This window comes from Marmota marmota, unplaced genomic scaffold (assembly GCF_001458135.2).
Source record: "Marmota marmota marmota unplaced genomic scaffold, marMar, whole genome shotgun sequence".
Lineage (NCBI taxonomy): Eukaryota > Metazoa > Chordata > Mammalia > Rodentia > Sciuridae > Marmota > Marmota marmota.
The window spans coordinates 51,592,270-51,617,655 of NW_026000005.1; the positions used below are offsets into that span (position 1 = coordinate 51,592,270).

Genomic DNA, 25,386 nt, shown 5'->3' on the forward strand with positions numbered 1-25,386 from the left:
CCGCCCGCAGGTGTGCTGGCCTGGGCTCCAGGCACACTGGCCGGTGGCAGACATCTCAAGCCACTGCAGTTGCTCTGAATCACAGCCAGAGGGTCATGTCCTGCAGAGTTGCTTCATCTCTGCTAAGAGTGTCACTGGTCTGTGAGGGATGGGGGTGGTGGGGACACTCCCCTGAACTGGTCTCCCCCAACTCCCCTCAGATATTGAAGCCAACAGTAAAAATGAGACATCAGAGACTCAGGCCACAGGCAAGGGACGGCTGACCCCACAGGAAGCCTGCTCTGATTCTGCCCAGGCGATACCAGGCCTGGGCGGGAAGGCAGCGCATCTGCCACCAGCTCCGCATCATCAGCTCTGACCTGTCCGAGCTGCTCTGGTCTCAGGGCCAAGGCCCAATCTGCACTAGCTTTTGCCATAGCTTTTGCCACAGCCCGAGTGACGTACAGTACGACAGGACCTACTCTTCTTGTGGATGGCAAGCATCAGGGGCCTGTCGCTGGGGTGGAGCTGCAGGAGCACCGGTGTCTCCATCAGGTCCTGAGGTAGGTAGCCCAGGAGGGGGACCGCCCTGCAAGGCAAACAGACACGGCGGTCAGTGGGGCTGTCTTGGAGTGCTGCAGTGGCTGGCCACCTCAGCAGCTGTTCCCCACATGGGGAAGGGGGCAGACTGAACTCTCCAAAGACTGAAATCTGGGAGCTGAGCCAATGGCACCAGCTAGTCTTTCAATTCAGTAGCAAGAGAGGATTCCAGTGCCTCAGGTTTGTGATCTGTCTCCTGAAAAAAATAAATCATGCTGCTTTTGTTTTTATTTTCCTAAGATCTTTTCTTTTATTATGTGATTCATTAGTTTGGACAGAGGTGTCCTGCGTGGATGTCTGCTAATGAGTTCGCCCAGGAACCCCTTCCCGAGCCACCCTTCCCGGCCCAGGGCTCCCCTCTGGCTTCTCCAGCTGCTGGGTCTAGTCACTGACTGTGGCTCCCCTGGCAGCTGCAAGGACTGCCTGGGGCCTGTGCTCCCTCTGGAACTGCCGCTCTGCTCTCTGGGTGCATGTTCGTTTGAGTGGGTCCCATCCCTGGGGTGGGGGTCAGAACTGCTGCACCTGTGCTTCTGTTTGCAGCAGCTGCCTGCAATCTGGGCTGCCACGGCCCCCTCCCGCCTCCCAGCAGCTCTCCTTGCCCACGGGGAAGGGCAGCCTGCCTTGGGTCTCGAGAGCAAAGCCTCGTGCTGGGCTCCTGTGGCCTGGCGTCACCCTGCGACTCTCCTCCTCATCTGGACAGTCCCCAGGCCTAGCGTTTTTCTGGGCAGAATGTTTGGCATGCTCCTGGTGCCCTCCCAGGTCAAGGCCTGGCCAGAGGAGCAGAGACAGGAAGAGGAGAGGGAGAGGTGGGGCAGCAGGAAGGACACTGGCCCTCTGACTGACCAGGAACTCTGCAGAGCCTGCCCCAAATGCCAAGCACGTCTGCCTGCTGAGGGGTGGGTCAGCGCTCACGCCTTGGAGGAAGAGGCCTCCTGGGGCTGCTTCACACCTGCTGGTCCAGGTCTCACCCTCTGAGATCCTGGCTTGGCAGGGCAGAGTGGTGCCCAGGAATCCACAGAGTTTTTTCCATCTTTCTTTCTTTTTCTTTATTCGTGATGGTGGGAATTGAACTCAGGGCCTCACGAGTGCTCTACCATCAAGTCACAACCCAGACCAGGAGGCTGCAGGGTGAGGCTGCCCTGGGTGATGCTGTCACAGGTGGCCTGCAGGACACACCTGAGCAACCTGGGCTGGAAGGGCCCCCTGGCCGCCCTGGGCAGGACTTCCGGGAGGAGCAGGGTCCTGGTGTGCAGTCCAGGTAGAGACAGCGAGGAGAGCCTGGTCCTATTTGGCACCTGGGTGGTGACCGGTCTGTTCCTGGAGGCCTGCTGTTTGGGGGCCTCCCTCCGCCTCCTGTGGTGGCTCCTGAGGACCAACTGCTCCCCAAGCACTGCCACCACAACTTTTTTTCTTAAAGAGCTGAGAGAAGGCCCAGGGGCCAGGGCAGAACCCACTCGGAGCCCAGAGCTCCTGAACCCAACCAGGATCCTTGGCACAGCTATAGCACCTGTGTGGCAGGTCCAGGAGGGCCCAAGTAGGATGGAGGGGACCATGTCCCCCATGGCTGCCTCAGACAGGACAGAGGCCTCTGTTCAGATCCTGCCTGTGGCACCTCCTGCTTCAACCCAACGCTGGCCCAGGCACCCGTCCCTGCTTACACCACTCACTCACCCCGAGTCTAGACAGGCTCAGTCACAACCTCAACAGCTCTCCAGGAAGCCCCATCATGGCACCCATACCTCACAAAGTTTTTGGTATGATTTCAAAACTACTTCATTGCCTATGTAGCCACGCGTCACTTAATAACAGGGACCTGGTCTGAGAAATGTGTCATCAGCAATTCTGTCATGTACACATGGCACAAGGTATACTTCACAAACCTAGAGAGTAGAGGTGAGTCCCCAGACATGGCTGCTTGTCTCGACCAAGAGACGCAGTGAGCCGGAGGGGCGTGGGGAGGGTTCCTATTGAAATTTGTTGATGATAAGTAGGAGTAGACTCTAAACAACAATAAAAAGTCTAGTGCTGTAGAAACATGAACCAGGAATGGCTGTCCACCACGGCCAAGGACCACATGGGGCATCTGTGTGCTAGACAGGGGATGGAACCAAGGGGCTCTATTTATTTTGAAACAAGGTCTAGCTAAGTTTCTTAGGGCTTCACTAAGTTTCTGAGGGTAGCCTCAAACCTGTGATCCTCCTGCCTCAGCCACCTGTCCCTGGGATTGCAGGTGTGCACCTCTGCACTTGGCTGTGCTATACTTTTGTAGGACAGGCAGCACACAGTAGGTCTGCTTACACCAGCATCCCCTCAACTGTGGGCAAGGGTTGTACTGTGACATTAGGCTATGATATCACTGGGCAATAGGAATTTTTCAGCCCCATTATAATCCTATTGTCCCACCGAAGTATGTCACTGACCAAAATATCACTATGTGGCACATGGCTATATACAGTTAAGCTTTTTTGTTGATTATTACATAAGTACAACAAACGTGCCACCTGGGATTTAGATAAATAGCTTTAATGTTAAGAACATGAACGTTCGTTGACATTAATGCAGCTGTTGTGATTAAGTGATCACCAACATGATGATGAGACCCTGGCTGTCTCTCGAGAAGTCCTGATGGTAAGAGGCATGTGCTACTGATCCCGACAGAACCATAGCAGGGGTGTGCAGGCAGAGGAGACCGCCCAGCGCCCCTCACCTTTCATCCACGTCCTGGAACAAGCAATTCGGAGTGTGTGTCGTGGTGAAGATTCTCTTCTCAGGAGGAATCCTAGGAGCTGAAAGGACAGAAGTTTGCATAAATTTCTGATTCTAAGAATCACATATTTAACGTAGTTGTATTGCAAGTACTAGACAACGCCACACAGATTCACAACAATCAGCAGCTAAAGAAAAATGCACCGTGCACGTGGAACAACAGTGCCCACCACACAGAGAGCAGAGCAGGGCTCTGGCTGATGACCACAGGCAGCCGCCCAGCTTCTCTGGGGCCAGCCATGGTCTGCTAACGGGGAGTCACCCCAGTGACAGAGCCATGGGGCCCACACAGAGGCTTCCAGCAAAGTGTTACTGAGGCTGTGTCATGGTTTTTAAGATGGACCTGCAGTGATCTCAACAAAGTGAGTTCAGAAAAATGAGTTACACATTTGGATTCAAAATCCTCAGCAAGTACTTATGTACTGGAGAAGGCCCAGTTTAATGGGGGCCCAGTCTACAGGGTAACTTGCATAAAGGAAGTCATAGAGCCAAAATTTTCTTCAGTTGCCACATCTTTCATTCTTGAAGGAGACTGATAGTCTGGGGAATAACTTGCTGAAACCCACGTACCTGCCATGAATCCTTACTGTGTATTTGGAAGGATACATGGGACTTGTTGAAGAAAGTCACGTACTGTTCATTTTTATTTTTGCTGTGCTGAGGTTTGAACCCAGAACCTCACAAGCTAGATAAGCGCTCTGCCCCTGAGCTACAGCCACGCCCGGAAAGCCACACACTTAAGACACCTTCTATCACACCAAGAGCTGTTTTGCAAAAGTCATCCTTAGCCAGCTGGGTGGCCACACCTGTGATCCCAGCTACTTGGGAGGCCGAGGAGGGAGGAGTTAAAGTTTGAGGCCAGCCTCAGGAACTTAGCAAGAACCTCAAAATAAAAATAAAAAATGGCTGGGGATGCGGCCCAGTGGTAGAGTGACCACTGATAACCAAAAAAAAAAAAAAAAAAAGGAAAAGTCATCATTAAACACCAAGAGAAGATCATGTCGTAGGGCTAGAACTGGATCCCTTCGGCTTCCTTACAGAGGGCACCTGCCTCCCAGGGGTCTGAATCTCCACAGTGAGGACCTATGAGGACTACAGTGTCACAAAGCAGTTGCTGAAGAGGGACCACAAGAAGGTGGAATGACACCCTGGGTCCTCTGGGCTTTGAGGGAGGGATGGGGATCCCGCTTTGGGGCACAGTGGCCTCGGGAGCCATTTATGACTGGACTGTCCTGGGAGGCAGGGGCCTGGGTGTCAGGACATGCTGGGTCCCGGGCTGGGCTCATCACACAAGCTGGCTTGTCCATGGAAGCCAGACGGGTGGGGAGGAGGGGAAATGCAGGTCAAGGTGGGAGGGAGGGACGCCTGGGGTCGAGGGACCGTGGGGTCCTGAGGTGGGCTGTGCTGTCACTGCCTGTCAGAGGGACCCATGAGGCTGGGGCGTCGGGGGAAGGATGCAGGGTTGTAGCGCCTCAGACCTGTCAGGGGTGACCTCATATTGTGGACAAAAGACAGAGAGCATCCGTGGAGGGGAGAGGGACACAGCCACGGCCTGGACATGGGGGAGAGAAGTCAGTGTCCAGGTGCCTTCGACTGGGTGGGGAGAGCCAGCTGATAAGTGGGCTGGGGAAGATGGGGGCTGCCCAGGCTGGGGAGATGCCAAGGCAGATGGGCAAGCTGGCAGTCAGTTCCATAGACGCTGTGTGTGACCGCGGTGGGCCTGCCGACTGGACGCGCGCCTCCAGTGTGTCTGTACCTTCATAGCCAGAGTGCACCCTCTCTGCCAGCAGCAGGCAGCAGAGCTGGCTCTCGGTGCCCGGCCGCTCCTGCACCTGGGCCAGGTAGGGCGTCATGCGAAACGGCTGGTAGTGGATCTCGTTCTCGTGGTTCTCCCCGACACTGTGGAGAAGAGCAGCAGCACGCCTCAGAACCCTGGCAGAGGAGCAGTGCCGCCTGCTGGGGAGCCCCACCCCGCCCCAGAACAGGTCCCAGCGATTCTGTCATCTTCTGAACTAGATGCCCAGCAACTCGAGCCAAGCTGCCAGCTGTGACACCAACTCCTCTTGTGGAGACCTGGACCCACTGGAGGCAGCAGGGGCTGGCCTGCTCCTGCTCTTGGCTTCTCCCTTGTGACTGTCCCACTGCAGGTCAGAGTCCATGCTCCGACAGGTGAGAGTTTTCCTGCCCTTCTCTTGAGCAATTTGCATTTAAATCAGACCAAAGTGGGGTCCTGAGACCCAATTCCCTCCCAAAGGCACCAGGGTCTGGCCAGGTTGCTCCTGACACCTCCCTGCACTCCTTTAGTCACCCTATTTTGGAACAGGAGCCTACTGAGAACTCTACAGACTGATCAGAAAGACGCACATGCAGACCAAAGGCTGTGCATGCCCCTGGATTCCCAGGGCCCTGGAGTGGGCTTTCTGGGCAACATCTGGCAGGTGCAGATCTGTTTGGGTGATGCTCGCTCTGAGCAGCAGGAGGACTCACCCCCTGCTGGCCGTGCTCCCAGAGTCTGGCACATATTTAAAATGCAGCTTATTCAAGTGCTTCATGTAGACTTTTCAGGAATGCACCTGCTGGGCCTGCTCATGCAGAGCCTCCACCCTGGACAGGGAGCAGGAACACTGGGGAGCCCACAGATGCCACTTAACCCTTCAGCAGGTGCTGAAGATGGAATGCTTACGCCACGTTCAAAGTTACGAAAGTTGGGAACCAGGCTTACCCCACACGGCAAAAGAAAGACTTCTCCTCCATGCATTCTTGAGTGAAAGAATCTGGGGGAAGAAAAGCCTCAAGTCATTCCTCCTTAACAACTCAATCCAGACGGGGCATTTGTTTCTCATAAGAAGTACCACTAAGAAGAAGCAACAGAACGGAGCTGAGGAATAAGATGCATATCTGCCCACGCACAAAGTGAGACCTCTAAGCCAGAGATTTCTACATAACGCTGCCAACGGGCACACCACCAATTTAGCTCTGGAAGACAGACTGACTGTGTGATGACATTTTTGTTTTGTTTGGTACCAGGGATTGAACCCAGGGGCACTTAACCACTGAGTTGCATCTCAGCCCTTTTTATATTTTATTTTGAGACAGGATCTCGACAAGTTGCTTAGGATCTCACTAAGTTGCTGAGGCTGGCTTTGAACTTGCAATCCTCCTGCCTCAGCCTCCCATGTCACTGTGATTACAGGTGTGCACCACCACACCTGGCACATGACATTTATTTACACACACACACACACACACACAAATGGCCTTAAGCACCGCAAAGCTACATATTTTGGGGATATTCTGTTCTAAGAGAAACAACTCAGGAAATTTGAAAGCTTACATCAATACTTTGTAAAATCTTGTCTTACTTTAAACTTTTAAATATCTAGTAAAGGGCTGGGGATGTAGCTCAGTTGGTAGAGTGCTTGCCTTGTATGCACAAGGCCCTGGGTTCAATTCCCAGCATCACAAAAAGAAAAAAAAAAAAAAAACTAGTAAATACATGAGATCAATTGTGCAACCTCATTAGCAATGAAGAACTGGGTACTTCCATAAGGACTTCAAGAAATTTTTAAGAAATTGTAGACCTTTATTTTTCATATAAGGTTTCCTCTATGTAGAAGAAATGAGGAAAAGTAGATGATTACTGGTTATGGAAAATGATATAAAATTACCAGCCTGGAAAGGCCTCTGGGAATTCACCTGGTTTTCTCTCTAATTCAGCTCATAATTCGGTCGCCACCATCCTAAGGAGAAGGTGCAGGCCTGCACCCCTGTAAATCCACAGGCGGGGTGATCTTCCTCTGTGCCCTCCCCACCCTGACTGGCCTCCTAACTTGAACTGCAAACTTTAGTGTATAATGGGACAGCTGTCGGCCTGGAATCTGGAGAGAAAGCACTACATCTGAAACCGAAAGTTTGAAGCAATCCCTAAGCAAACAGCACATCTGTCCGAGGCTGCCAGCCGCCAAGCTGGGGGGGACATGATGGTGACATGCCTCTCTGGCCCTCTTGCTGGTGGAATGGAAATGGGGAGGAGGTGGAAATCCTGAAGCCTGAGAGAGCCCATCAATCCTAGACCCAGGGTGGTGAGGGCGAGGGCCGAGGGCCCTTGAGTGAGCTGAGATGGATGACCCAAAGCCGCAGACGAATGGCAGATGACCCTGGTGCAGGGACAGAGCCAAAGCTCAGTGGACTATGATAGAGAGCCTGGGCAGCTCCCAGCCTGTCCACTTCTTCTGAGCCTCTCCTGGCTCCTCAGGAGTTCCTGGTCTTCAGTTCAACTCCAGCTCTGGGCAGTCAGAGCCCATGAGGGGCTAAGCCATCATCAGGAACAGGCAGACAGATGCTGAGGAACACATGCTTCAAAGGGACTTTGGCTAGCTGCCCTGGTCAGTAAACTTGTGACAGGTGGCAGGGAAGGCTGAGGTGGCCGGGCCTTGCCTCTCTCTTACACACTTCCTCTGTGCCCAGTGGCTGTAGGGGCGACACGAGAGCACCGGAGCCCTTCCAGACCCAGTCTTCCCAATTCAGTCGGACGGGTGCAGAAGGTTTCACTGCAGGAGCGAGCCCGTGGCGAGAGGGCAGGAGAGCGGGCTGGCAATGTGGTGGTGGGGTCAGTGAGGACAGAGACCTGGCCTCACCTCTGCAGTGCCGTCCCAACTTAGGTGGCATCTCAGTCCATCTTCCATTGCTCGCAGAACACCTGATGCCGGGTGCATTATAAAGAACAGAGACTTGATCTTAAGAACTGGCTCTCAGTTCTCAGGCTGGGAAGTCCCAGGGTGCATAGCCAGCACTTGGCGAGGGTCTTGTGCTACATCATCTCATGGTGGCAACATGGAAGGGCAAGTGGGCCTGGGCTGAAGAGACAGAACATGCAGGCAGCCTGGCTCTTGTGGAAACTAATCCAAAGAGAGACTCACACCTGCAGAAACAGCACTGATCCCTCTTCATGACCTGGCCACCCTCAAAGGACCCACCTTCCACCACCACCACCACCACCCTGGTCCAATGTCAGCACCAGTTCAGAGGGACAGCCCATGTTCACACCACCCATCAAATCACCCAAACTCAAGTCCCTCTCAGATGCCACCAACCACCATTCCACTCTCAGTCCCACAGCATAGCTTGCTCCAGCAGATTCAAAAGTCCGAAGCACAGCTGTGAGCCGTGAGGCCAAAGGAAGCTGTGCGTGGGCCATTCCAAAGGGGGAGACAGGGCCCCGCAAGTCCAAGAGCCAATGGCAGGACGGTCGTGGAGCTGGAGGATCATCTTTCCCTCATGCCCAGGGCTCTCCTGGGCACAGGCCGCCTCTACATCTCTGGGCTGGGGTTGCACGGCGGAGGCTCCGCCTGGATGCTCCACTGGGGCAGACTTGGTGGAGACTCTGGGGCAGGCTTCTGCCTGGGCCTGAAGGCTTTCCACGGCACCCTTGGACACTATGGAAGTCCAGCCTCTGCTAGCCCTCCTGCCGCCTGCAGAACTGGCACCTCGGGGACACCTTCAAAGCCTAGCGCTCACACTCTCCTGACTTGGCAGGAGCTGCACCTGGGCTGAGTGGGAGCAGGGAGGAAAGGCCCGGGGTGGCCCTGGGCAGGGGACTTCTGCCAGCAAGGCAGGCCCTGGCATTCTGGGCACTGCTGCAAAGCCAGCCTCCAAGGTCTCTGGAAGATGTCCAGAATCTTTGGGGACTTTCTCCCCTTGTGCTGGTGAATGTCCCCTGGGTCCCTCCAACCCTCTGATCTCTTCAGCTGTCCCAGGCAGGACTTTCCACTTTGTATGTGGTGAGGTGGAGAACTTTCCGCTCCGCTCCCCTTTCCATAGAACCCTTCTGTGGGTAATCCGGACCCTGCTTGTCCCACATGGTGGCTGGACGGGGCCAGGGCCGCCTGAGGGCCTGTTGCTTGGTTTCCTCTGCAGACACCCGTTCATCATCCGTGGCTCTGGCTTTCCACCAGCTGCGGTGTGAAGAGACTCCCACCAAGTTCTTTGCTTCTCTGGCCGCTCGCCATCCTGTAAGGTAGTCCTTACTCCACCCAGATCTTGCCCATCAGCCCTCACCACGCACGTTTCATCTGCTTCTGCTCAGGCCCACGAGAGGATGGCCAAGCCCTCCCGTCCCCCAGCCTTGTCTTCTGGGCCCACACCAGCATTGCCCTCGATGCTCAGGCTTTCCCAGCTTGCACTGCAAAACTGCTCCAGCCACTGCCTGCTACCCACTTCCAAAGCTGTCCTCCTATTTTCAAGAATTGTTATATCATAATGCCTTGCTTCTTGGTACCATTTTCTGTTGCTGTAACAAAATACTTGAGACTGAGTGATTTATGAAGGAGAGAGATTTATTTTAGCTCACGGTTCTGGAGTCAGGGAATTTCAAGAGCATGGAGCCAACATCTGCTTGGCTGCTAGTGAGTCCATCAGTGCTGCTTCAGATGGTGGCAGCAAGCGCAAAGGCAAGAGGAGGCCAGGCAGAGACAGCAGGAGGGAGCAAGAACTCGCTCCCTGGAAAGGCGTCAGTTCCTCCCAATGACCCATCACCTCTTGAAGGTCCCACCTTACACTACCACAGTGACAAACCTCAACGTAGTTTCAGAGGGGACAACTCATCTTAAACCACAGCAGGCGGGGACAGGTGATGGGCATGAGGAGGGCTGGAGGGGAGCAGGCAGGAGAGGCCCACGGGCAGCCAGGCCAACGCTGGCTCCAGGGAAGAAAGGTGGGGCGCTGACGGGCCAGGGAGCCTGGCGCCATGCCTAGAGAGCCAGAGGTCTGCACCCAGAGGGCCTCAGCCGGACTCTCAGGCTGCCACCACGGCTGCTTCACAGACACACCGCGTCTCCCCGCCCTCTGCCTCGCAGCCAGCTTCCAGCTCCAGGGAAAACGTTATTTCTAACACGCTGCCATTTTTGGAAATCTCTCTAGAATTTACAAAAACTTTTTTTTGTTTGTTTGTTTGTTTCTCCAAATTTACTCTGAAGAGACGGAGCTCTTCACCATTCTCCTATGGCAGAGTGGGCAGCTGGCAGCCCCAGGAAGGCTCCGTGGGTGTTCTCCCCGCAGAGGTGAGGAGGAGCCAGCCCCCACCCCGGGGACACAGCAGTACCCAGGTCTCACCTACTCCGCCACACACGCTCCAGGGCGGGAGCTTGCAAGGGGTGGTGCAGCTGTGGAACACGCTGACGTCCTGGGGCGCCAGGAACTCCACGAACTTAGCATCCCCAAAGGCATCTCTCTTACAGCGGAAGATGGACATGACTTGGTCAGAGATGTACAGGATCTTCCCGGTGACCAGAGACATGGCCACAGCAAACATATCCTGAAAAGGAAAAATATGACCCCAGTGACCACAGCCAGACAGGACCGGACAGTTGGTCAGACTGAGGGGCCGTCAGACTAGAGTGAGCTGGCTGGGGCAGCCAGGTGGGGTCTCTGGGCCTCGGCCCTGGCCAGCCCAGCTCTGCTTCCCTGTGCCCCTGTTGGGGTCACCATGATGTCTGAAACAACACAGCAACCATAGAAGCAACCCAGGTGGCCGGCACCCTGGCAGTGCCAGGCATTCCACTGGCTGGGACATGGAGCTCTTCGAGCCTATGTGGGGTGACCTGGAAGGTGGAGAGGCAGCCCTCCTCTCTGCTCACCGGCCTGTCTGCTGGGGCTCTGGGGCTCTGCACAGGAGCCACCTGGCCCTCAGGGCTCCGTGACAGGCTCCCTGGTGGTTAGGCTGGAGGAAGGGGATGGGAAGGATGAGGGAGCCCTGTTGAGGCCAGCTTCACCCGATTCCAGCTCACGCTGGGTCTCCGTTGGTCCTTCGGTCCGGTCCCACAGAACCTGCCTCCCCCAACATTCAGGCCCACCTCCACAGGGCTCAGAAAACCACGGACCAGGGCTGGGGCGGGGGTGCAGCATGTGTGAGGCACTGGGCTTGAATCTCGGCCATGATTTAAATAATCCAATAAAATAAAGGCTTTATGTCCATCTGCAACTAAAAAAAAATACTTAAAAAAACATGGACCACTAAGCCTGGGCAAGTGGACAGTCACCAAGTCTGTCTCCTCATGCTGAGGACATGAAAACCCGGACCCCCAGCGTGGGAGCAGCTGGGCTTCTCTGACACTGGAGACCTACGGGATGGAGTCCGCCAGGGATGAGGACAGAGCTTAGGGGAGAGGCACCACCGTCCTGGAGCCGCGGCGTCACCCTCCTCTCTCGAGGCGTGGACGTCCCTGCTGTGTGCCCCGTGCAGGACTCACCGCGTTCTTCAGGATGTACTCCGAGGTGACACCCTCCACCTGCGCCACCGTGTAGGAGGGCACGCCTGCGCAGCAGGGCTGGCTGTCGCTGGACATGAGCAGCTGGAAATACTCCTCATTTGCTGCAGGAGAAACAAGGTCACACTCAGTGGGCGAAGCCCAGTGAAGGCACACCCTCGCAGTGGGACGGTCCTTTCCTCGAGTGACAAGTGGGATGGACGCAGACAGTGGTGACTGGACACGGAGCTCCCAAGCCGCACACCCTGACAAGCCGTGCTGGGTGCTCCCCTGAGCTCCGTCAGGCCTTCGCTTACAGAGCTCTACAAAGCGACTGATACCCCGTCTTATTTTCAGAGGTGAGACTGGGGTATATTTTAGGAAAGTAGATACCTACATTCAAGAGAATGGGAGCAATCTCCAGACAGGCACTCGGAAATACGCTATTTAAAATAATATGGGCACAGAGTTCTTTCTCCAGAAGGGCCTTAAATCATGAAGCAACATTGATTTTTCTACGTGGGACAGTGGTGGCAGCCCCTGCATCTGACCCCTGGTGTGGTCCATCAGATGCTCTACCTAGGTGAAAAGGGGGCTGGGGATGCAGCTTAGTGGTGCAGTGTCCCTGGGTTAAAAAAAAAAAAAAAAAAGCAGGCGCAGTAGCAATGCCCGACTGTAAGGATTGCAAATGGGATCTCGGCCAGGAGCGCCTCCACCTGAGCCCACCTCACTGGCTCACCCAGTGGGCAGGGCCTATCCCTGGGCATCACTGCCCACAGGCTGCAGCAGCTCCCCCTCCAGGCAAAAGCTGAGGGCTGCGTTCTGGAGTCTGACCAGGGAGCGGAGCAGGGCTTCCTGCAGTGGGATGCGACCTTTGGACCCAGGGCCACGTTATCTGCCTTTCACTTCTCCACCTTCTGAGTGTGCTCTCAAACCAAGATATGAATTGCTGCAAAGGTAGGAAACTTCTCGATTTGGCAAAGCTCCCAAGCTCCTAAGTTCCTGCAGATGCCAAGGAGGAAGGTACCCAGCCCACACGTTAGCTGAGAGCAGAGCGGCTGGGCAGATGCTCCACCTTCAGCTGCTCCCTCGGGAACAGGAGCCCTTCCCCAGGCAGGCAGCCCCAGGGCCCCACCTTCCACGGTGCCCAGGCCCAGGGGCAGCGGGTGCCCTCACGCTGTCTCAGGCCTGCCCAGCACTGACTAGCAGCAATCTCACTCCGTAGACACTACATTAATTGTCACAAAGAGACCGCGGGCTCAGGGAGGGGAAGACGCAGGACAGAGGGGCACACCCGGAAGCGGAGCCCAAGTGGGAGGGCAGAGGGGCCTCCTATACTGGCTCAGGGCCAGAGGCACCAGCCACCTGCCAACTGCCAGCAGAAGCTGTCCAAGCGTGAAGCTTGAAGGCGTCCGAAAGACGCCCCCCGCCCCCCAGCTGCTGGCAACAAGCCCTGCTCACTGTGTGCCGGGCCCAGGACAGCACCAGGAGGGAGCTACTGCCCCACTGGGCCTCAGCTGCCCGCTCTGTCTGATGCGTGTGTGAACACGCAGGGTCCCCTGGCTGTCAGCCCAAGATATGACAGTGAGCAAAGGTGGAATAGAGTGACCTTCACCCAGCACCACCTGGCCTCCCTTCCCGCCCCAGCAAGATGCTACTCTGTGCCTGCTCGTTACGATGGACCCACACAGCTAGGGATTCCTCAGGGGTCAGGGGCAGGCAGTTTCACTATGACACAAAGCGGGAGCCCAGGCTGTGAGCTTGGGATGCTCACGTGGACACTTCCTCCAGGACTCCTGCAGTGCTCTCCTAACAATGGAGAAAACCGGACGCTGGAAACTCACAGCACTATCCCCAGCAGGGGAACTGTGGCTTCTGGGCCTCTCTGACCAGCAGCTACAGCGGAGCCATCCTTGGATGAGCCAGTCAGGGGCCTTGGGCTGAGCTGCTGGCTATCAGGCCTGAGGTCCAACAGCTGGTGCCCAGCACTTGCCCAGCATTTCCTGACTGTCCTAGAGACAAAGGCACCTGCAGCCACTTGAGACCCAGAGACGAGGACCCCGCCTGATGGAAGGCTCAGCGTGGGAAGAGCCAGAGGAGCACAGGCTGACTGGAGGGCTGGGGCTGGGAGCATCTGGACTTGGTGGTATGTCTATGGGACCTGCAGCAGGTGTCAGGGACCCCTGCACTGCACCCCCGAGGAGCTCTGCAATGTTCTCACACAAAAGTCTTAGTTTTATTCATCACCAGCCAGTTTTAAAAGCTCTTTCATATTTAATTTCTTTACTTTTTTGAAAAAATATTTTTAGTTGTAGATGGACACAATGCCTTTATTTGACTCATTTATTTTTATGTGGTCTGAGAATTGAACCTAGCTCCAGGCAAGTGCTCTACCACTGAGCCACAACCCCAGCCCTCATATTCTATTTTCTGATATAAAGTCCAAACGTGTATAAACGGGAACAGGACCTACATTTTGGAGGCCCCCATGACCATGTGCTTATGATGGTGGCCCTCTGCCCTGCCTCCCTCCTTCCTGGTTGAAATGACCACCAGGGCAGAAATTTACACATTTTTAAGTAAACAGGGAGTGCGTCACCTGAGTCCGTGAAATGAGCAGCTCTGAGATCTGGTGATGCCCTTCACACCTACACCTGTAGGTGGCAGATCCTCAGCAAAAGGCTGAGAGGTGCTTTGCTTTGACTGTATTCTGGCCCATGGCGGCTCACAAACTGCAGGTGACAATCTTCCTGGACTCAAGCCATGATCCCAACACCACCTCCCCGTCAGAGTCTAGAAGACGCTGGACTCTCCTGCACGGGCCTGACGCAGCCCAGGTCAGCACCGCTAGCTGTGGCACACAGATGTCTCCTGCCCTACCTGCTTCTCCCCTCTGAAAGCCCACCACCACAGGAAACTTCCAGGAGCGAGGTTCCGTTGAGCTTCCCCACGATTTTATGATTTCCTTCTGCTACTTCAGGAGGGAGTGTCAGAAAGGTGACACACCTGAGGTAAAACCTGGGTTCAAACCTCGTTTCCCAGCGGAGAGTGGAGGTGTCAAGCAGCCTACCTTTCACCTGCTTCACGCTCCTCAGGGCGTATTTCAGGGTCGCCAAGGTGCTGGCCTTGCCCTTGGCCTGCTTGTCCGCGGGGAGGTGGACCTTCAGCTCTCTCAGCGTTCTTACCAGCTCTCGGTGTGTGTCTGCTTTGGCAGGCTGCTCGCTGCTGTGGAGCCAGGAAACAGAGGTCCGTGTGAGCTTCCCACAGTCCTTCCCTAGGAACCATGGCCTGGGGAGCTCCTGGAGGCCCTGCGGGGGCTCAGTGGTCCCTGGCCTACCCTCCATGGCCACCACATCTGCTAGTCATGACAACCACAAGTGCTTGCAGAAGTGCCAAGTGGTCTGCTGGGAGGTGGCTGCCCTGGTGAGACCGCTGCCCTGACCCTGTGAGTGCCGCAGCCCCTCCAGCTACCACGAGGCTTCACCTTCACAGGAAGGGCTGCTGGCCAGCCCACAGTCTGAAGGAGCAGACCTTGTCAGTGGGCTGTGCCCCTTGCCTGTCCCACAGATAAAAGAACTACATGGTGGGGATGACAGAGGACAGTGAGTGGCTTCCTGGACGTGAATGTGAACCATGAGCTCAGAGAAGAGGAAGGAGAATTTGTGAGAAGGGTCTTCATGCAAGATGAAGAGGCGAGAGGCAGACTGGACACCTGGACAAGGCCGATGGGGCAGAGGGCAGAGAGAATGATGGAAACCAGGCCCTGAGCCACGGTGGGCCTCCATGCTCAGGATTAAGAGCAGGATTTGTCCCAGAGGTGATTTACAAATGCGTGTGCGCATGAGGAGGATAATTTGTTCCAAATATCCCCAAAGAGGGAAGAACGTTCCTGATGAGCTGCGCAGCACGCAGGCAAGGTTGGCTCAGAGTAGAGCTGGGAGGGGCTCCGCATGTAGCCCACACAGAGAAGCCACAGGGACAGCGGGTGCCTGGGTAGCCAGGGAGCACCCAGTGCACAGGGCATGGTCGTGCAGAGCCTGGAGGAGCCCTGTCACCCCCAGGCCTGACCTCCAGTGTCAAGTCTTTAGACTCCTCTAACAAGTGTTTGGCCACTGGGCAGGGGAGGGTGGGGGCACTGCCCTGGGGCTCTGTCACTGCAAGGCCAAAGGCACCAGGGCTGCAGAAGCCAGAGGTAAACCAAACTCAGCAGCCGTGTGCCTCCCCGCTTCCTCCCTGCTAACCGGAGGAAACAGGCCCCGTGACACCGTGGCAAGAGAGGGTTACATCATGAGGTGGGGTGGCTCAGTCGCAGAGCGCCTGCCTGGCACACCAAGGCCCTGGGTTCTATCCCCAGGAGAAAAGGAGGAGGGCAGAAGGAAGGACAGGTGAGATGACAGCACGGCACCTGCAGACACCAGGGAGCCGGCCGAGAGGAGGGAACCAGGGCAGAGGGCCTGTGCGTCTCCCATGTGGGGGGCTGGCCGCTGGCTGCCCCTCCCAGAGCTCCTGTCCCTGGTGTCTGCTGTCATCAAACATGAGAAATATATTGATGACAGCGGCTGTCACTGTGAGGAGGAATGGACCCAGTTCATTTTAATAACTCTGCGTTAACAGGATTTTCAGAAACCTTGAAAAACTCGCACACCATGACTGAAAGGTGCGAAATCAACCCAATCACAGGGCGATGAGACACACAGAGACAGCCACGGGTGCGTGGCCTGCGGCTGACTGACCTCTCCCGGGTGTTGGCGGGCTCCACCAGCATCCCCAGCTCCTTCCCGTTGTCCTCGCAGTCGCTGCCCTGTGAGTCCCGCCCCATGGAGCAGTTTTCATTCCCACTTGAGCCACTGCTCATGTCCACATCTTCCTGGAGCAAGGCCTGGCTTGGCTGGGGGTCCATGAGCTCCTTGGTGGGGTCACTGGTGCTGGGGGGAAATTCCCCAAATCCATTCATGTTGGGCTCCAAAACGAAGCTGGCAAAGACAGGCACGTTCCCAAGCATTAAGAAGAGTATGCAGGGTGACCGCAGGGGGTGACCGCAGGGGCCAGCGAGGGACGCAGCCCCTGGCACCTTCCTGCACATCCACCTGGAACAGCAGCAGTGGAGATGGACCATGCCCACTCCTCCACCTCCTCCTGTGTCCTGAGCACCCACCTGGGGCCAGCTGCACTGGACCCTCAGCCCAACACCGAGGCACCCAGGGCCTATGGGAGGCAGACAAGAACACCAGTAGCCACCAGCCAGCAGGGGCGAGGCTCTGGGAAGCACAGTCATGTCAAATGGGACGCAGGGCCCAGGAGCTGCATTTTATAATCTCCCCAGGTGACATGGAGCAGCTGGGTTCGACAATCTTGGCCATCCCACATGGCAAGTTGCAGACCAGCTGAGGGTGGGGCCCGTGGGAGAGGTGAGGCTGGTGGGGAGGAGAGGGCACCAGGAGGCCCAGGCCCAGCAGGTACGCCGCGCCCCCCCCCCCACCCACAGCAGCCAGGGTTCCCAGCACCGCAGAGAGCTTGGGTCTGGGACAGAGACCTCTGAGAGTGAGGAGCAGTCCTTACACCAACCTGAGTTGTTAGGAGGCATGCAAGCACCCTGAGCACCAGAGCCACGGGACTTGGCTTGCATGTGGAGATGTCCCCACAGCTACACGACAGAAGCTTCACCTTAGGTGCTTTGGGGGCAGATGTGTGGAGGGAGTGGTATAGGGTAAGATCAGCACCGAGGCTGCCACAGTAATCCTGGTGACTGACTGAGGGGTGAGCGGTCAGGGAATGTGTGGGAGGGGGACTGGTTAGAGGCAGGAGGCCATGAGCCCAAGGACGGGAGATGGGAGATGGTTAGATGTCCCTGGGCAACAAAGGCATGACCCATGAGGGAGCTTGCAGCAGGACCCAGGAGGAAGCAGACGCCCACTCAAGCTGGGCACTCAAGGGGGGTCTGAGGAGGCACGGCCCGCAGGGTAGGTCAGGCTTGAGGAAACCACCAAACTGTGAAGTGGTGAGGGCGGGGAGAAGCTGTCCTCACCTCAGCCCAGGGGGACAAGAGCAGGGGCAGGAGAACCCAGCCCCAATGCGGCCTCCAGGAACAAGCACCCAGCTTCCCTCCCCTGCCTCCAGGCCACCAAGCCTAGGAAGCCCAGGAGGAAGGGGCCTGCGGGCTCTGGCTTGGTGGGTGGCAGCACCATGGGGAGGTGCCCTGAAGGCAGAATGTCCCCTGCTTCCTTGTGCTCAGGGAAACAAGCCAGCAGGAATCCACACCGCGTCTTAGTCCCACTGTGAGCACCCTGTACCCTGTGTGCAAGGAGCTCCAGGTAAGGAACTTGCCGGGCCGACAGACTGGCCCGACTCTGAAGGCGACTCCTCCATCTCACCAGGGTCACTAGGGCAGGGCCTCCTGCCATGGCCCAGGCTCAGAGGGTTTCCCAGTGCCTGACTCTGGCCCGGTGTGGCACTGTGTCCTGCACTCAGGCCTTCCCAGGGCAGAACAAAAGGAGGGAATGGTTTTTGGATTCCTCTTCCACCCCTTCCCTCCAGAACCCACACAAAATGAGCAAGGATCATAGAGCCGTGGGTTTTCAGCAGCCCAGGAATCTCATGGGATTTCAACTATTTGCGGCGAAACAAAGGCGCGCCCCGATAGTTGAAGGTCAGACGGAAGCAGAGCCGAGGACAGCCACCCCGAGCCTCAGCTCTCCGCCCTCAGGAAGCAAGCGCTGCAGACCCCACTGCCACTGACAGGAAAGGAGGGTCTCCAACAGGACCTTGCAGAGAGAGGGTCCAAACCACCCCGGGGCACAAGCAGAGGCAGGTCCCCACAAGGGCCCAGGAGGCTGCACCACTGAGCCCCAGCGCCTTCCCTCGCCAGCACCTCCTGCGGAATTGCCCAGGCGTGGGGAGAACCCAGCGGGCTCAGGAGGCCTGTCTAGTTCACAGGCACAGGCAAGAGCCACACAGGGTGCTTGAGAAGACACACAGCAGGAGGAAGAGATGGCACGTTGGGGACAGCACTGCGCCCCTCCCCTCCTGGACAGGAGCTCACGACAAGACGGGCTCAATGACGCAAGCAAGGAAGGAGGAGAAGGGCCACAGGCTGAGGCGAAAACGCCACCCGCATGGTCGAGGCCCAGGGACGGGAATGAAGGAGACGGCCAAGCAATCAGGACACTACAGGTAACGGTCTTTCCGAAAGACACGGACACAGGACACGGAGACAGAAACCACTATGAAGGACGCCCGTGAAGAAACCGTCCTGAGCTGATGCCGCCATGAGCACCAGGCAAAATGACAGTGGCCACCATCCTGATGTGATTCATATTTTCAGGAAGAGAAGAAAAAGCCACCAGCATCAAACAGGAACAAGAGGTGGCCTTGGAGGGAGGCAGAGGCGCAGCGCTCCTGCACATCTCTTCTGGTGTGCGGTGCCCAGAAGTGAACGTCCACGTGTAGCTTTGAGAGGACACAGATGGAGAGGGAGGAGGCTCAGCCAGGGACGCTGGGTGTTGGGTGCACACAGCTGGAGCTCAGTATCTGGAGTCATTATGTCCAAAAGACCAGCATCGTTCAGTTAAGACAAGGCCAGTGTTCTGGCCTCGTCTAGCACTTGGTGGAAGTTCTACTACTTCAACGAAAGAGTGAAGGCTGCTAACTCTCGGGAAGAGGAAGACAAAGTCCGGATTCTGTAAGCCCCTGCCACAGGGGAGCCCCAAAAACATGTGAACTTGTGGGAGGTGCACAGCCCAACAGCATTAAAAGAGTTCAGAGGAAGAGACTGTTTACCAGCAGGTCAGAGGTGTGCTAGTGAGGAAGGGCACCAGCCTCAGTGCTCAGAGTGTGTCCCAGAGCTTCTCTGGGGGGACTTGAGGGCACCCACCCCACCTGTCCAGCACACAGAAATTCCCGTCCCTGTGCACAAGCTATGTGAGCACCGTGTGGGGTGCAAGGCCTGGAAGTGCCGCTGTAGGAGCTGCCTGCAGCCATCAGGCCACCAGCCACACGACTGCCCTGGCCCTGGGCCCAGCCTCAGCTCCCAGCTGGGCTCCTGCCTCCACCGCTCGGCTCCAGGAGGAGCGATTCTGGCGGAAGGAGCACTAGCTCATGACCACCAGGCAGGTGCTCAGAGCCCGGCTCTGAGGTCTGCCCTCCTTTGGTCTCACATACTCCTCCAGCCCTTGACCTTGACCTTGGGGCTCTGCAATGTGCTGCTCCCTCATGCCCATGGCATTCTCCTGCAGACACCCTCATTGCCACATCACCGTGGCTCCTTCTCGTCCCTGCTCTGTTTGTCCCCTCCAGAGCACAAGCTGCACAAGGGCAAGAGCACTGGGTGCTCCTTGCTGGACCATGGACCTGGCAGATGCCGCTGCAGGCGTAAAGCCCAAGATGCCACAGACTGTGGTGCACTGGCACAGAGGACAGTGAGTGGGAAGACGAGATGTGAACCACCAGAAGGACGCTACAAAGGCCAGGGCATGCCCCAGGCACTGCCTCCTGCGCCTGCCTGCAGCGCTGAGGCCAGCCATGCAGGTGCAGTGGGCACACTCCTGCCCCTGGGCTGACCTTCTAGTGGGTCACAGAAAGGCAAGAGGAGCTGGAGCACACAGGTATTTCTGGGTGCGAAGGGGAAACCAGCAAAGCAGGCAGCAGCCAGGACACCGGAGGAGGGGGCAGGGCGGGGAGTGTGGTGCCCTGCGTGCAGGAGCTACTTGGCAAGACCTTGTACCTGAGTCTGCAGCCACTGCTCCTCCCAACCCGGGGACACCCAGGGGCCTCCTGGCCTCACACCTGCAGTGCCAGAGTCCCTGGCTCCTTCCACCACACAAGGACTAGGGTGGAGCCCCACACCCTGAGGTGGCCTTGCTCCCCAGCTGCCACCAAAGGCCCCATGAGGAAGTGCAGGGAAGGAGCTCGCTCTGAGAGCACCTGGACTGCGGGGAGCCAGGGCTGGGGGCAGCGCCCCCCCATCCCTTCGCTTTGCCTTTCTTTTTGGACAGCCTTCTGATGAGGCTCCAAGGTGCTGAGTGGCCAACTGGGTATTTTATGAAGCGAGGCATCATCTCAGGAGGGTGTCACCTGTGTGCCACCAACGAGGGCTTCCCCCTTATTTCTGTTACTTCCCTCTGGCCACCCTGTGATTGTACGTCCCAGTAAAGTTCGGACATTTAAGGTTCATCCAGAGTCGGTGTCAAGGGGACTCACCTGACAGACCAAGAGCGTGGGCAGCTGGAGAGGGGACGCTCTAGGCAGAGGACGGCAAGCACAGGGTCCCCAGGCAGGCCAGTGCCCAGACTTTGGGAAGGGTGGACAAGGCTGGAGCAGTGCCAGGGCAGGAGGTGATGGGCAGGTGATGCAGCAACCTGCCTGCGGGGGCTTTACTCTGAGTGAGATGGGCCCTGCTGGAGAGTCCTGAGCACCAGGTCTGCCTGACACGCAGGGGACTGCAGGGTGGCATGAGGGGCCAGCAAAGGTCTTCCTCGGGCTCTCACTGAGGTTCCTGGAGCCGCTAAGGGGCTGTCCAGGGGTGCTGAGGGCTTTGTGCACTCCCGACCCCTGAACATCCTGGACCCCCCACCTCATCCCCACAGCCCCCCTCCAGATGGGAAGGAAGTCTGTCCTTTCTGCTGCGAGAGGGTTAGGAAGGCGGCAAAGGAAGGAAGGGCAGGTGAGTGAATGGCCCTGGAGGGCCAGGGTTCAGCTGGGTTTCACTACTTCCTGGGTGTGTAATCTTTCTGTGCCTTATTTCCTCATCTCTAAAATGGGGATAATTGTTCATGCTTGTCAGGCACAGTGGCCATGCCTTTAATCCCAAGATTCAGGAGGCTGAGACAGGAGGATCCCAAGTTCAAGGCTAGCCTCAGCAATTTAGGGAGGCCCTGTCTCAAAATATAAAATAAGAAGGGCTTGGGGATGTTCTCAGTAGTAGAGAGGTCTGGGTTCAATGCCCAGAACCAAAAAAAAAAAAAAAAAAAAAAGTTCTAAAACAAAGTTCCTGTCTCTTATAGGTGACTGGGATTAAGGGGGAAAAAAAAAAACCTAAGAAAGTACCTGAGTAACTAGAGAAACAGCTGGACCACAAAGATGATTTAAAGGACAGAGAGAGAGAGAGAGTTCACTGGCAGGGAGCTGTCTCTGGCTTGGTTTAAAGGACTAAGAGTTCAAGGACACCCCACCCCCCAGGCAACGTAGCTGCCTGTAGCACCCTACACTGCCCCGGGCTCTGCATGAGCTCCTGGGGCTCCAGGCTGCACCCAGGTTCCAGTCCCTGGGAACCTGTGTGAATAGGGTTCGTTGGTGCCACGAGATCACCTGAGGGGAAGGATGCATCTTTTTGCAGAGGGCCGGGCAAGCCTGGCCAAAGCGGGAACAACAGACCAGGCCATGGGCTGAAGCCTGTTATTCTCGCTCTCAAATGGACCCACCTCATTTTTCCAAGCTGGCAGAACCGACCTGCTGGTCCAAGCAGACTTACAAATGTGTCCCCAGTACTACGGGGGCCACACTGCCAGACCCGGGTGGGGGTGCTCTCTAAGGGGGTGCAATGGGGTAGAGGCCAGCCTGGCTGAGAAAGGGCTGGCTGGCTGCCAGCCCAAGAGGTCCCTTAATGCCCTCTTTACACACACACCCCCGCTGGTTCTACCCCCAAACAATGGTCAGACTAAGAAGCTGGGCTTGCACCCTGACCAGGTCATCTGGCCACATCCGTGACCAGACAGAGGCGATTAAGAAAGTACAGTCAGGGATGAGATCAGGATCTGGAGGGGAGGGGAAGGGGGGACCCTGGGGTATCAGCTGCTGATGCTGGCTGCTGGGTTCCTGGGCTCAGGGCACTGCCCTTTAAGTCTCACGGCCATCCATACCTGACCTCAGGCCTGCAGCCACCTCTTCCTCCCAACCACCACCAGGATACATAGTTAAACAAAAAGAACTCGCAGGGGATTCTCCTGTCAGTCCCTGCCTGATAGGAGCTGCTGGTGAAGTCAGAGCTCAGCCAGCAGTTCAGCAACTTATGTGATCACTTCTTTGAGATGGAAGTGCAGATATGTAGATTGTAAGGTCAGAGCAGGATGCATGTCCCTGAACTGAACACACCCTTGTGACCAGCCTCCGCCTCCATCCCTGCCCCTAGCCCAATCCCAGAAGCCCACTAGCCTTCTGGCTTCTCAGAGCCGGCCCACTCCGCCTGCTTTCCAGCATTACATAACAGGCTCAGACAGCTTGTGCTGTGCGTCTGCAAGCCCTGCGGCATTTACAACCCCAAATATTAGAACATGTTTTCTACTTCCTGGTAGAAGCCAACTCCCTGAGGCCAGACTGCTGTAATCTGGAGAAAATGTTTGTCCTGATAAATAAACAGCTGTGTTCTCCATGGAGACGGTTGAGTAACTGCGACCAGGGCTATCCAAATATGGAGGGGAAGAAGGCACAGGGGAGAGGCATTGTCCAGGCCTCCCTGGGGCTCTCCTGCATGCTTTTAAAACCATAATAAGGCAAAGTAGCGGCCCCCAGGCCTCTGTGTTCAGGGACTGCGAGTTGGTGGGTTCTAGGGAGACTAGGCATTTGCTTCTCCTGTAACTCAGCTGTTCTTATTCTACCCAGCGTTGAAGCAAACAGGTCCTGATTTCTTCCGTCACCCCTAGGGAGAGCATGTGGAGCCCTTCAAGGCTGCAGGGGGGCCATAGCACGGCTGGCTGCTTGGGTCACCCTGTGGTCTTGGCCTGTCCCCAGCACTGTCTGCTCTAGGCTTGGGAACACAGGGACTCCTTTGCTATGAACGTGCATACAATGAGCATAAACACTTAAAGGAGGGCCAGGTCCCGGAGGGACGCTCTGGGCCCAGGGGGGGACCAGCAGAGCCCAGTCTGCACTGCTGGTTCTCCCCGGGGTCTTCAGGTGGGCCGCTTCCCGCAAGGGCAGGCACAGAGGTTTCTGCACACAGTGGGGCTGAGTTTCCAGTTGACTTCATGGAACATGGTGATTTTCCAAAGAAAGAGCAAAGTCTGGCACGCTGCTCTTTCTTTGACTACTCGCTAAGAGGTCCTGCCAGACACCCAGTGACCTTCCTGAGCTGCAGCCCTGCGGTTTGTGAGGCCTGCTGAAGTTGCATCATCACTAACAACAGGCCTGCCTCCCAGAAAGTTCGGTGTGCGAGAGAAGCAGCACAAATGAGAGAAGCCTCCCCTACCACCTTCTAAGCACAGCAGATAGCCTCACGGGGGCATCCCATGACCCCAAAGCAGGCGTGGGCCAGAAACCTCTCCTGGGAAAATCATCCCTAGGGTGACAAGAACCTAAAACCCTGGAGTCAAAGTGGACCTTGGAGACTGCCTAATTCAAGGCTCCCCAAGCAGATGAGGAAACCTAGGCCCAGGGCAGAACTCAGTCACCCAGCAGCAGCCAGACGGCTGGTACAAGTCTCTGCCCCCACTCTAGTATCGACAGAAAGCTGGGGCTGCACTAGTTCTGTATCAATGAACCACATCAAGGTGACAGTGTCAGACGTCTGTGAACACCCACAGCACCATCCCTACACGGCAGGACACAAGCTACCACTTAGGAAAAAAAAAGAAGTCCCATGTTCCATTATAATCCACGACTCACAAAAAGTGATTAGCTCTATGCTTAAAAACCGCTTCCAGTCACAGCCTTCAGACAGTCCTGTGTCCTTCTTAGCCACACTCAGCCTGGGACCAGGAAGCCCAGGTGGGCTAGGGTGGGGACCCCCTTCAAATAAGGGAGATCAGTGAACTGGCTGTGCCAGGAGGGTCCTGCCATGGTGACTCTCGGGGACTCTAAACATTTGGGGAGCTGAGGCTCTCCTCCCAAGCACCAGCCCTCTCAGGACCCAGGACCCAATCTCAGGCCTCTTGCCCCTCTGGAGGGCACGCTCACCCAGGGTGATAGGAAGACCCCAAGGGGCCTGGGCCTGCCGTGGTGTGCACCTGGCTTGCTTTGCGTGCGTGCCTCAGTTTCTTCTTCTGTCAAGCCTAGGGGTTGCCCTGGCTGATTTCCAAGGAGCCTTCTGCCTCTCTTGTTCTCTGAGTATGAATCAAACTGGTTCCTTCTGTGTGGGTTACAGAAACCCTGGCAACCAAGCTGTCATCCTTTACCCTGGCCTTCCTGGAGAGGGAGCAGGCCACCGCCCGCCCCTCCGTGCCTGTACTTGGCAGCCCAGGCACTCCCCACAAGGATGATGTGACTCCTTCACCTCAAAGTGGGCCCCATCCATTCTGGGGAGAAGGAATAAATACACAGTGGCCCAGGGCAAACTGGGTAAAGGTCAGGGGGTCTCCCTCAGGATTCCCAGGCCTGGCTTTCTTGTCTCTGCTCACCACTCCTGGACCACGCTCACCCATGGCCTGGGAGCAGGAAGCCAGCTTCCCAGGTGGCCGTCTCCAGGGACAGTTGAACTGACTCTGGGTTCCTTCTTCCTCCCCTATGGGGTCAAGGGTGGGGGCAGAGTTGGTTCCTAAAGGAAATCATTTAAAGAACCACAGTCTGGTGTAGCAGTCACTCAGTAGCTGTGTCTTTAGGCAAGTTGCCTGACCTCTCTGGACCTCAGTTTCTTATCTGTCAAACGGGAATACTAGTACCTACCTCGCAGAGTTTTGGTGCGTGTTAATGTCACCGTCTGCATTTTGGGTAAGGCCGAAGATCTGCACACCCCTTCCCAAGGCCGTTCTCGGCCCAGGACGTCAAGCGGCCCCGAAAGCCTTGGGAGCCGGCGCCGCGCCCGCCAGCCTGTGGCCCGCCCGGCCCGCGGCGGTTACGTAAGCGAGGAGCCGCTGCCGCGACCGTACACCCG

At 56.5% G+C, this 25,386-nt stretch overlaps 1 protein-coding gene and 1 non-coding gene across 6 annotated transcripts in view; one reads left to right on the plus strand and one right to left on the minus strand.

Annotated features, from left to right (window-relative positions):
• The window catches only part of Per2 (period circadian regulator 2), a 40,754-nt gene that overhangs the window by 15,035 nt on the left and 333 nt on the right, over positions 1-25,386 (minus strand). For 2 of the 5 annotated variants that reach the window (XM_048808862.1, XM_048808867.1), the window contains exons 2-9: positions 16,322-16,561; positions 14,659-14,813; positions 11,592-11,713; positions 10,456-10,657; positions 6,068-6,119; positions 5,102-5,244; positions 3,287-3,365; positions 462-568 (exon numbers count right to left, since the gene is read on the minus strand). In XM_048808862.1, coding sequence (XP_048664819.1) covers positions 462-568; positions 3,287-3,365; positions 5,102-5,244; positions 6,068-6,119; positions 10,456-10,657; positions 11,592-11,713; positions 14,659-14,813; positions 16,322-16,561 — 1,100 coding nt within the window. Of the gene's footprint in view, positions 1-461; positions 569-3,286; positions 3,366-5,101; positions 5,245-6,067; positions 6,120-10,455; positions 10,658-11,591; positions 11,714-14,658; positions 14,814-16,321; positions 16,562-25,178; positions 25,379-25,386 lie in introns of those variants that run through there. The other 3 variants (XM_048808866.1, XM_048808863.1, XM_048808864.1) reach the window with 3 other exon arrangements.
• Positions 6,737-6,810, plus strand: Trnat-ugu. The gene has a single exon. It is a non-coding gene; the product is annotated as a tRNA-Thr (tRNA).